This window comes from Anas platyrhynchos, chromosome 2 (genome assembly GCF_047663525.1).
Source record: "Anas platyrhynchos isolate ZD024472 breed Pekin duck chromosome 2, IASCAAS_PekinDuck_T2T, whole genome shotgun sequence".
NCBI classification, from domain to species: Eukaryota; Metazoa; Chordata; class Aves; order Anseriformes; family Anatidae; genus Anas; species Anas platyrhynchos.
In genome coordinates this window covers 121,820,511-121,832,907 of record NC_092588.1, presented here as the reverse complement: position 1 = coordinate 121,832,907, position 12,397 = coordinate 121,820,511, and the positions used below count along the sequence as shown (strand labels likewise).

The window sequence follows — 12,397 nt, the reverse complement described above, 5'->3', positions numbered from 1 at the left end:
TCTTTTAAAATCACAATTGGAAGAGCTGTCCTGCCTAGAAATTTTAAGATTACACCCTTAAATAAATACTCTATGACATAAACTCAGATCAAAATGAGGTGGACCAGTAGATCAGATTCATACCTTAGTTTTGTGGAAGACTGCAAAGGGATGGGGAAGGTGTAGAAAACGGACAGCTCTCTAGCCCCTGGTCTTGACATGTAAATAAAGACATCTGAGGAGCACACAGGTTGGGAGCTGCTGTAACATTCTATCATAATTAGAAACATTTCAAGAGCCCTGTAATTTCCAATCAAAATTACAGTAATTTCTGATATACAAGCCATGATTCATGACAGAATTTTTACATTCCATGGGAGATTATAGTGGCCTGATGTATGACACACTGAGTACAGCACTAACATAAACAATTCAGTTTAATGTTTAAACAGCACTTGGCGTTTAGAATCCCACAATAAAAGAAACATATTATTGTAGAAATTATCACTTTGACAGTGATTGAAGGGTAGGCAGGCATGTGGCCTATAAAGCTATAATTTTTACAGTCCACAGCTTGAGTTTAATCATTTTGATATAACATTTCCAAAATATCCCTTTAAATACTCCTTACAGCATATAACTTAAGAGACAACATCCTTTCTGTACAACAAAATGCAGTAAACTCCAAAATGTGAACACCATAGAAGTCAAAAGTCAAATAAATTTAAAAAGAAAATCAACACCAAAATGCTGAAGGCCCAAGAAACACTGGTCTAACTTGATAGCCTGCAGCTTTCTCTGGAAGAGGATGTGTTTTTCTAAGAGTGAGTTTTAGAAAAGTAAAGGAAAAGCGACTAACTGGACTTAACATTTAATCTGACGTGAAGATTTAATGCTGCAAGAAGTGGTGCCTTTGCCATTTCCTTCAAGTGTTGGTATAACTGTGGTTCTATTCATTTCCATTTTTCTATATGTTTTTCCTTGAGTTGCTTTTTGAGTACATTCTCACTTACATCAATGCTTTTGCATACTCCAGTGATCTTTCTCAGAAGACATGTCACTTATGGTAATCACAACCAACAAGTGCTCACTGATTTCCCTCTCTTGCCACTAAACTTGACAGAAATTCTTCAGTTGAAGAAAACAGCATAGAAAACCACATAACAGAAGCTTAAAACTGAATATGCAATATGACTGTAAGCCCCTGCACAAGTAACGAAGCAGCCACAAAGACATGCTTTTTCAGATGTACCTTGTATGACCATGTGCTTGTTTTCTTTTTTCCTGGACATGGACAATTCTGCCCCACTTTCAACGCACAGCCTCACTGAACCCTGTTTCTGACTCATCATTTTAGCAAAAATCAGAACCCCGGTGTTCCTTGTTACAGCCCATGTAATTAAAACACCAAAGCCTACCTTCAGCACCACTATAGATAGCTTGCACACCGTTTTTGCCTCATCCATGCCAACTATGTATTTATGAAACCAGCACTTGCTGAGCTGCATGGGACAGTGAATAAACAGTACCCAGACGTTACCTTTGAACTCAACAATGAACTCCAAATTGTGGCACTGTGCCATCATGCTAACCCACGTCCAGCCACTATAACTTACACAGAAGCAGGTCAAAACCAGATGGGGAAAAAAGAGAGGCCATTACGCCCCAGGAACTTTACCTGGCTTTTGGTTGCTGCCACCTTTGCAAACAGTGCTTGAGACACCTTAGCTCTCTTCATTTCCTGCTGAATCTCATCATAAATGGAAGCATTAATGTTCATGGAATTATTTTCTGTTTTTCCATTCCTCTCTGTAGCGATAGTAGCAGTTTTGACCTAGAAAATATGTTATGAGACATTTTTCATTATGAAAAAGTTATTTTCCTCTCATTCTCTCCCCTTTCCATTTTATTCAGTACTGCTCTTGTATTCTTTCAGCTTTTTGGTAACTTAACATTATAAGTTATCCATAGTTCAGGCAACTGGGAAACAAGATAATTCAGCATATTGTAACAGGTGAATGCATCTGAAATATGAGTTACTCTTAGCTGACCACTGTGAATTTCCATGTCATAAAACAAATTAGGTGGAAATCTGTCAAACAGTCTTGTAGAAACTTGTGAATCCTTACAGGATTTCTTTGCCCCAGACAATTTAAGTAAAAAATTTAACTGTAGCATAAAAGTATTCCCAGTAATATAAAGAACAACAGAAAAATGCCTTATGTCCAGTACACTCAAAAGAATTGTGATACAGAAAATTTGTTGCTTTAGATTTAACCTTTTAATATATTGTCTGATCAGTTTAATTCTTAAGCTGTTTTTAAGAAAGCAACAATTTAGATTAATGCATATCTTAATCTCACTCATGAAATCAAGATAGGCTTATCTTAAAACTATTAATGCTGGTTGTATTTCACTTACGCACATCAAATATGCATTTTCAAGTATGTATTCTTCTTGCAATCCAGTTTAAAGAAAATAACATGAAAATAAGGCATAATTACTACAATATTGCCTCTTCTATGTTAGCTGCATCTGCAGTTTGTGCGGTATCAATTGAAAAGTACAAAAAATTAGCAAGTACACTGAGAAACACCTCAGAATATCCCTACAATACTGTCAACAGTTAAGGACAGCATCTTCCTTTAGGATCTCCTCTTGCAGTGCTTGCCTGAGATTTAAGGACTTTCAGAGGAAAGACTGTATTTCTGCCAAGAACCCTCAAGGTGATGAAACAAAATCAAACCTTTAGATTTCAGTTTGAATTGGTTCATACTGAAGTTGTAGGGAGCTGAATTAGTTTAGCCATTCTGAAGTTAGCTGTCTTGCCTAGTCATTCAGGCTACCTCTAAGTTAATGGCCAGAGACAGGCAATTCCAGAAAGTGATTCAGCCTACTCTCAAGGATGTGTCTAAAACCAGTTTCACTATCAGTTTAATCCAGAGCAAGTCAGCATCTTCCTGTGTTCTTAAGTCCCTTAGAGTTCAAAGGGAAATCATTAGAGCATGACAATTCATCTTCTAATCTCACTTTTATATGAGCTTTCATGTCACAATATGAGAAGGAAAGGGTTTGGGTGAGGGACATACTTAGGCAAATCATTGGTCCATTTTTTTCCTAGAAATGTCATGCTCAATTTAGCCTAACTATCCTCTATGGTACTTTTAAAATAAAATAATCTAGCCCAGAAACTGGGAGTGCATGCCACTTCTGCTGAGCCTTATTTGTCTATCAGGCATTTCCAGCGCTGTGCTAACACCTCATCATTTGCAGCAAATGGCAAAACCTCGGCATGGACAAGGCACATGCTTCCACCTGCCTCCTACTGGCAGGCATTAGTCTTTCTAGTGTCTGAGAACAGGAATCCTAAATCAAAAGGGAAATGGAAAAAAAAATCCCAGAACTCGTTCATACAGTCTGACTGTACATGACTTTTTTTTCCATCTGAAAATAACTAGTACCTTGCAGCAGTGACCAGGACAGTGAGGTGTTTCCTTTTCTGCAGTGTGACATTTAATGGGTGATACTACAGTAAAGGATGGTCAAGCCTGGGCCAAGGGCTGCTCAGAAACGTTCCTGGCACCAGGCAGTGAACAGCATGAGAAGCAGCACCACGAACCTCCTCTTATTCACGTTGCAGGGTGGGAAAACACATGCGTCACACTGAGCAGACTAGCATGAGGCCACAAGAGCAGGTGCATCTCCTGAACACCATGCAGTGATATAATTTGAAAAATACAAAATCAGTGGAAATTTTATAACCTTTAAATGGAAAGGACTCACTATAAGATAACTGATGAACAATGGGGACATTAAATTTACTATTGGAGAGAGCCCTCACTGTGCACATACAAAAATCAGGCTAAGCTAACTTAGAAAACTAAAATGTGATGGCTTTGTCAACACATCATCTTGGACCAGAGATTTAAATTTTGGCAAAGTTATTTCACTCCTTCCAAAAGAAATACTTCTAACCTGTATCTAATCTTGGAGGGTTCTCTCGGGAAGAAGAGACGTGGCATCTTTTGGGAAGGAAATGCTTTGCTCTTGTGTTCCTGATCAAAATGTCTCTTTTCTGCAAGCATACTGACTTTCTGATTGCTACTCAGCTTCAAAAGACAGCTTCACGTCATAGAAGTACTTCATAGACTACTGAACTGAGCTGTGGAGTGAACAGCCAGATCATCAAAGAACAGAATTCACACACCACATCGGAAACAATTTAAATTGTGTGTCTTGGTCCATATTTTTCCACGTTCAATTTAGTACGGATATGCATTTAACTCAGAAATTACTGAAAATTCTCGTTCTAGTTGTTAAATCACATCTATCTTTATAGAAGACAATAAACTCAATGGCATCTAATGTTTCTGAAGTTAAAAAACAAACAAACAACCTTATGCTGCCCTGTTGCCTTCTGCTGATCTTGAATTAGGGAATAAACAAGAGAAAACGCTAATACCTTCATCAAGATGCCCTATTAGCCCACAGATCTTCAGAAGAATGAAAGTCTTAAAGTTATAAAATAGTGGGCTTGGGGATTATCAAGAGTTGTACTTCACAGCCATATCCTAGCCCTCTCCAATTTACATCACTGGCCAAGTATAAAAATTCTTCCCCCGCTTCTTAACAATTTCTCTTTAAAGATCAGGTATAGACTATGGCTGGACTAGATGGACCATTGGTCCGCTCTGGTCTGATGAATTCCATGCAATAATACTAATTAACCTCTTGGAGAATATCCATACATAAAACTGTTTCATAATTTATACATAGCAAGCATCTAGCCTGCTGTGTTGAATTTAGAATTGAGTTCAAGCTAGAGGCTGTTTGAAGCTGAGTTGAAAAACACCCTCCTCCTCAAAACAAGAAAAAAAAAGAAAAAAAAAAAAACAAACAACAACAAAAAAAGCCCTCAACAGTGCAACTTCAGGACTTGAGAGAGGAGGTGAAAACAGTATTCATTTTGGACAGAAAAACAAAACAAAACATAATGTCCCATCTCATCCACACTTAAACGCAACCTCTCACCCCACCCACACATATAGCCACATTTTCTGTTTAGAAACGAAATCATAGATAAGCCTTTTTTTTTTTTTTTTTTTGACAGTAACGAAGTTTTTCAACTACTTACAGAACAAGGGAGCATTATTTTATAAATGTAGCACACTGAGAATCAGAAACTCATTTGGCCATCTTCCTATCACCAATCAATTTAGTTGTTTAAAAACACTTGGACAAAAAATAGCACATCTATCCCCTCCTGGCCTGCCTAGGTACATATCATTAGATAAGGCCAATTAGAGTAGCAAGAAATTCTGGATTCATTCTTTTTTTTTTCCCCAAACAAAGTAGAGGCTATTGTAGAAGAAATAACTAATCTGAAGAGGTTTCCATAAATATGGACGTTCATTTCTTCCTCACCAAAACTAAAACAAAAAAATCTTTTATAACACATTCTCATAAGTACTGTTTTAGCTAGGGAACAAAAATCTTCTTTAATCCTGGTTTAGCTTTTAATATTACATCGTACATTAAAATTCATAAAGTAGTTCATTCCAGGCAAAACAAACTACTTTTCAGTTCTACTCTGCAAATAGCAGAGGAGGTACAATAAATGCTGTTGCTTTCAGAACAGCTTTTATCAGGACAAGGTTTACTACTCCATTATTACACTGGCGCCTGGAAGTGCAGTTATAGTTAAGTGTCAGTGTTTCCATTAACTCTCCTCCATGGTGGTTTTCACGGGGGAAGGAGAAGACTGCATTTATTATTTGGTTCATTTTGAATTTCATTAAATTGCAACTTGGCACAAGGGCTACCAACCTAAATTTTGAATTTTTGCAGCAAAATAAGTTTTTTTGCTGGTTGTGATGTTTGTGCATTTGAAGTCCAGTTCTCCACTGTGAAGTTTTGAGGGAGCTGTCATTATGTGAAGTTCCTTGAAGTGGAAGTTCACTGGTCCTCAAACACCAGCAAAGCCATGTTCTGCTCAAGATCAGTCTTTCAAAAGTGACATCCTATCTCTGGGATCCAAGCTGAAATTGCTTATCATGAAGGAACTCTATTTGTAGTCATAGGGAGGCCAGGATAATATTTATAAAAATGAAAGTTTTTTCTACATTGAATACCTAGAACCATAAGTCATGTAAAATTTGTGGATATTTCTTAAAACAATCGTTTGCTAAAATTGTATTCTACTCTTGACTTTACATGTACTCTGTCTTTACACAGGCTGATGATGGGCACCTAGAGTTAGCACTTTTTTTTTTTTTTGGTGGTGAATATGGGTGGGGAGAGGATTTCTTCCTCAGCTCTTCAGAAACTGAGATTACCTGTTCCGAGAAAGAACTGTTCATAACTGCAGGATGGCTAACAAGCTTTATCTAGAATATATTGCAAAAGAAAATCTGTAAGTTGGTCACCAGTCTCCATCCTTTACAAGTTGTACTGAGGAGGAGGCGGCACTCGTTCTCCATGGCCCCTGAACTACCATGATGAGAGGGAAAGGCCATCCCTAGCAACTCTGTGGGGAACTCCAACTACCCTGAACCCAATTTGACACTCAGCATCTCCTGAAGTATCCTCACATCCTCCCATTCCTAAGCAATGTGTGTAGACATTGACCCATTCTCTGAGCTTGACTTAGAAACACTGAAAAGGAACCACTGTGTGTTAATCTGCAAGCTGAATGTCTTGGGGAGGGAGAAAGAAATTAGTAAAAGAAAAAAGAAAAAAAAAGATGTTTTATTAATCACTTCTAGGTTGGAAATGTTGAACTAGCTCTCCATGCAGTATCTACCTGATGGAGAAGCTAATATTTATACATTCCACTGCCCCAGGACAGAGCCTGACAGACAGGCTTCTGCCCCAGAAGGTGACAAGGTGAACAACATCCAAGGGAAAATTCTTGTGTATCCTGTCTCTTTGTGCTTAGCCCACCAGTGTGAAAGATGGCAGCAGACTTTTACAACTTGACCAGCTTAGAGGGCTAAACATGTTCCTGAAAGCTCAGGCATTAGAGGCTAATGATTTCAATTTAAAAAAAAAAAAGTAAAAAAAAAAAAAAAAAGTAAAATTTTGCTTTTTTTTCTTTTAAGTCAGAGAGAAAGGGAAAAGTAAAGGGGACAAAGAGCTTCTTAAAGGATTTCAAAAAAGAATTGGAAACAATCCAGATACATTAGCTCAAGTAGCAACTAGTAAGAATGCTGTAAAAATGAGATAAATTCAATGCAGTTTCTTCTAACTCAGGCACTGGGGTTTGTGCTTGGTGAGTTCCTACTATCCTATCAGACCTCCAAGGTCACACTTTCTGTTTTTGCATGTAATAGTATGCAAAATTCACACTGAACAAGCCCAGCTGCTAAACGGTTAAGTCTGCTCTACTGTCTGGCCACCAGTTGGCAACACAAAAATGCAAAATAGATCCTTTTCAGGATGTTTATTTTCACATCCTTCCGAAACTGATAACTTGCAATTGCAAAATAAACCTTCATGTGTGGCATATTAGCTCCCATTTTTCATGGTTTCATAGTTTAATTGTTTCAAATGTTACACTGGTCTAAAGATTTAACATTAAATATGTTGGCTCTTGCCTAAATTCTGTTGTCAGGATAAATGGTCTGTTTTGTCCTTCAGTAGTTATGCAAAAAGTTCACAGCTAAACCAGAAAAATATTATGCTCTATTCCTACACAGTGAATGTTAAATAACTGTTTATAATAATTTTAGTAATAATGATGGTAGTAGTTTTATTTCTTTAGTGTCAAATATCCAATAAACTGTGGGCATTTTTCTTGGGGCGTAGAGGGACAGCAATCAGAACAGTAGCTTGCATTAATAATTTTGCAGAATTGTTTGTTTCTGGTACAATTTGTAAAATTATATCTGCTAGTGCAATTACTAGAATAATTTCATTATTATTTCTAGCATTAAGTGTTGTACTTACGTTACTACCATGGACATTTCAATTTTCTATCTTAGGGCTCAGAACCTACTAGCAGCTGGCTAGTGCTACATGTGTTTATAGGCAGATAATTCTGGCAACAAATTAAAACAGTTCTGCAGCATTCTGACTTGGAGGTATTTATATCCCCGATCCATCCAATAGATAAAGTGCTTGTATGTTTTGTTGAATGACAAACAATAACTAGAAAAATACTTGTTTTGTTCTACAGAACTCAAGTATTAGTCTATAATGTTAACCTGTTTTCCTTTTAAAAAGGATCCAAACAAAACCATATGCTGTTTCTACTTTTAACTGTTGTGATTAGGTTAACAATACTCTGGAGTCTCAGGAAAAAAAAATGTAAATGTAAACAAATACACAATAGCAACATACATCTTCCCAACACCACTGAAAAAAAAAAAAAAAAGTGGACTTACAGTATGCTTTGCCAGTAAAATTATAACCAACCCTAAGCCTGCCTTTCTGGCTGAAAATTTATTCAGTTTAAAGTGTGTATTAAAACCAATACAAGGACTACCTCTGACTCGACATCCTTCTGGAAGGTCCTGTAATTAACTTTGTTCTTTAGCTGTGAAATTGCCCAAGACCACTTGAGACAGAGTGAGACATTACCTTGGCAGAAAGAGATAAGTTAAGAAGGAGGGTTAGCCTTTGCTCTGAATTACCTGGGCTGTGGGAGCAGGTTCAGATATTAAACCAAACTTAAATGTTGTCTTAACACAGTTATCTATACTTAACTATTTCCCACTAAAGCATTACTATGTAAATAGACTCTCTTCCTTTATCTTGGAGAGTATCTATAGTGGATTTCACAGACTAAACTCAGTCAATGATAGCAAAATTAGACCATTAGTACAGTCTGTTCTTTCTGGATTTTTTTTTTTTCTCCCCTTCATGTGAAAAGTACTTGTAGCAGGTCAGAAGAGATCTTCTGTCCTCCCTTTTGCTATGTTCTCATCATTACTCTTGTGTGGTCCTTAGCATCCATTAGCTTCAGGAATATTTGAAAAATAATCTGCAGAAATTTGTAGCATTCAGAAAAGGTACAGAATATAGTCCTAGGCACTTGCTTGAGCCTGTTTAGTTAAAAAACTGCCCTGAGTTTATACATTCAACTGTCACAAAATTTTCAGAGTCCCAAAGCCTTGCTTTGCATAGTGAATTTACAACAGCATGATTTCCACCTATTTGTAGATCAGTTTGTTTTTTCCTTGTAAAAGTATAACCCTGAGCCACAGCAATGCAGAGGATTTCAGAAAAGGTACGGAATATTTTGGAGTGTTTCTTTCCCAGCTGCATTTCTTCTGTACAGAAATCATATGCATTCCTATAGTTCACTCTTTTATTTCACATGCACCCTAAAACCAGCATAAAGAATTTCATTTATGGACACAAGAACTGCACCATTGAATTTCTGGATACCCTGCTTATCAGACTTTTTCATTTGGGGAGAATTAAAGAAATAGTCCCACCAGATTTGATGGAAATCAATAGGAGTTTCATTTGAACATAAACTAAACGAAGTTTTAAAGAATATATCCCAGTCTTTCAGAGCAGTGAATAGATCAAGGCTGTTTTTTTACCCAGCCTAAACTGGTGAAGGTGCCCCCAGCATTTTAGGAGGGAGTCTTCTCTCCCCGAGACCTTTAGCTTTACCTGTTTGTTTTCTGGAAGATATTTTTTAAGGCAATATGATGTGCTCATACTTCTGCTTTTCATTCCCACTCAGTTTAGTGGTCCAAATCCTTCAAAATCCCTATTTAAAACTCTATCATTAAAACAATACCTGAGAATTACAGGAAAAAATAAAGACAACAACAGAAAACCAGCATGTTCCTGGACCAAATAAAGCTCATGTCTCAATAGAAACAGCAAAAAACTCTGTGGGGGCCATAATGGATAGAGTTTATCTTAAAACTAGAAAATAGCTAGTAATGAACTGCTACTATCATCCATTACATTCCTTAAATTTAATTTGTGACATGCACTGCAAATAATGATTCTGTGAGCGTTTAAAGAATTCAACAGCAAAAGCTTTCTTGTTCTGAAGAAAGGCATCACCCAGCAGGATATGGAGAAAGCACAACAAGCAAATCCAAAAGACAGAGAGAGCAGTTTACTTGTGGAGGCCGGCTAGGCGGTGTGCTTATGAGAGGTGCAGGGCCCATGGCAGAGGCTGCGTTCAAGCTCCTTTCTCTTTCATCCTGGTAAATTCGATCTCGTTCGGCTTCTGGCAGCTGCAAGAAGTTCTGCATAGCCCGAAGGTTTACCAGCAAGGACTGCGAGGCAGTCTTGGGATCCTCTTCCTTTCGGAGGATTTCTGAGAGCAAGCCCTGTAGGGAGGGGGAGGAGAAAAAATGCTGGACAGTTAGCCTGGTGAAAACATCCTTTGCACAGCCGTTGCTCATCAGTCCTCCTTCCACTGGGCTTGGAACGAGAGCAGCCAAATGTACTATCCACTCCACACAGGAATATATTAATGGCAATTTAGGTAGCAGAGAAGAGAGCCTCAATTGTGCTCTTAATTTTATTAAGCATCTGTTTTACATACAACACAAACTGAATCTGCCTAATAGGTCTCCTTCCTTTTACTGGCTTAACTTGCCATGAAATCTTTCACAGTCGCCAGACAATCACAAGAAGTTAAGAGTAAGTGAAACACACATAGTCCAGAGGCATGACGCTGCGCTGTTCTCAGGTTTTCCAGGCAAAGCACATAGCAAACCTAAAGAAATTGGCTTTCCACATTTCTAGCACTTTAAACAGCTCTTTGAAAGGAAGTGATATTCCACAGCTAATCTGAGAAGATAAACTCGTAATGGTCCTGCAGGCTTAACTGACTCAGGTCCATATTTTCAGTCTAAGTCAATACTTAGGTAAAAGAGTTTTATATCAGAGTTTAACAACAGGTGTAAAAACTGACTGTTGGCCACTGAAAGGCTAGAAGTGTGCCCCTCTCCTCCTCCCACCACCCTCATCCCCTCACCAGACCATCCTAATCCTCACCCTGTCCATCGCCTGGGCTGTTTATTTGAGTACCTGCTGTGCAGGTCCCACTTCCTAAGTCCATTTACTGTTGCTGTCCTTTGACAACTTTCAGAGCCCAACAACGATACACAAAAGTGAGCATTGGGGAGTGAAAGAAAGCCAGAATAGAGGGCATAGGCAGCAGTGAGCTGGGAATGGCAGGCTGCAGACGATAGCATGCCACCGGCTCATACAGACCACGCCAGGTTCCCTGCGTAATCACTTCATCTCGGTTCTCAGCAATGGAGCAGGTCTGGCGGTCTGGGACACCTAATTACTCTAAAAGATGAAATATTTATGAACCTGTGAGTGCAACTAGAAGTTTAACGTCAACAGGTTCTTGAAGTCTCCCCCCTGCCAAACTCTCCTTTTAAATACGTCAGTCATACAAAATGCTCTGCTGTCTTGAAGTTACAAAACTTGCAGTAAGAAAACTGTAATTTCTGCAAAAGCAAACACAAACTTCTTTTGAAAATACATGTTGTTGCCATGCAGGGACAAGGAGAGGTTTGGCCAGAGAGACTTCTAATGCCAGTGTAACAAGGGAACATGGATGTGACATTAAAGAACACAACCCAATGTTCCTTTTCCTAAAGGGCATTTAAGTTATTTGGGGGTAATCAAGGTGTGAAGGGTGGAGGTGTAAGGAGGGAGTAATAAAAAAGTTAAGAGAGATGACTGACCATAGATGGCCATTCACACAGAAAGCTACAGCTGAAGTATCAGCTCCTGATGATGAATCTGATGCTCACACCTATGAAACCACCTATGGCAGTTGTCTTCTATCCCCAAAAATCCTTTTTTATCAGGCAAAAGCCCCTTATGCAGGCACTGCTGCAAAGCCACTGCTCCCAGGCAGCTGTGCTCAGGCAGGCCAGCACCCACCAGCATTGCTTTGAGCTGTTTGCCCCATTGCCCCTCTGCCTCCCAGGGGCAATGAGGACAGAGGTGCTAATCACTATGTTGGGGCCACGTGGTCCTCATGACTCCATATGGGTCTGCAAACACAGGAGGGAAATGGGATGGAAAACACAAACCAACCTTCCAGCACTGAGTCTGAAAGATAATTTGGAGGTAAACTTTAAAAAATTATAATAATAATCTGGTGGATACTTTCTTACCACTGTTCTTCATCCCTCCTCTTTTCTGGTGTCCAGGCAGAAACTATTTAGAAGGTAAATAAATGGGTTACAGACAAAAGTATAATTTGGGTGGAGACAAAATTTTTTAATTTTGTATAGCCTCAACAATAGACTTATTAACAGATATGGAAGTTAAATTCTTGTCTACAAGGTTAATGTACTTTTGTACTTAAGTACTCATACTGTTACTGCTTGTTAATGGTAGGGTTATACTGCCCATCCTCCAAAGAGCATTAAAAATGATTTTGTGCCACTGAAGAGAAGGCACAGCTGCCTGCAGA

The 12,397-nt window shown here is 38.5% G+C and overlaps 1 protein-coding gene across 6 annotated transcripts in view; it reads right to left on the bottom strand.

Moving 5' to 3' along the window:
* Positions 1-12,397, bottom strand: part of SATB1 (SATB homeobox 1) — a 92,751-nt gene that overhangs the window by 24,713 nt on the left and 55,641 nt on the right. For all 6 annotated transcript variants that reach the window (XM_027451041.3, XM_038174573.2, XM_005012231.6 and 3 more), the window contains 2 exons: positions 10,068-10,280; positions 1,658-1,813 (listed from right to left, as the gene is read on the bottom strand). In XM_027451041.3, the coding sequence (XP_027306842.1) occupies positions 1,658-1,813; positions 10,068-10,280 (369 nt within the window). The remainder of the gene's footprint in view (positions 1-1,657; positions 1,814-10,067; positions 10,281-12,397) is intronic.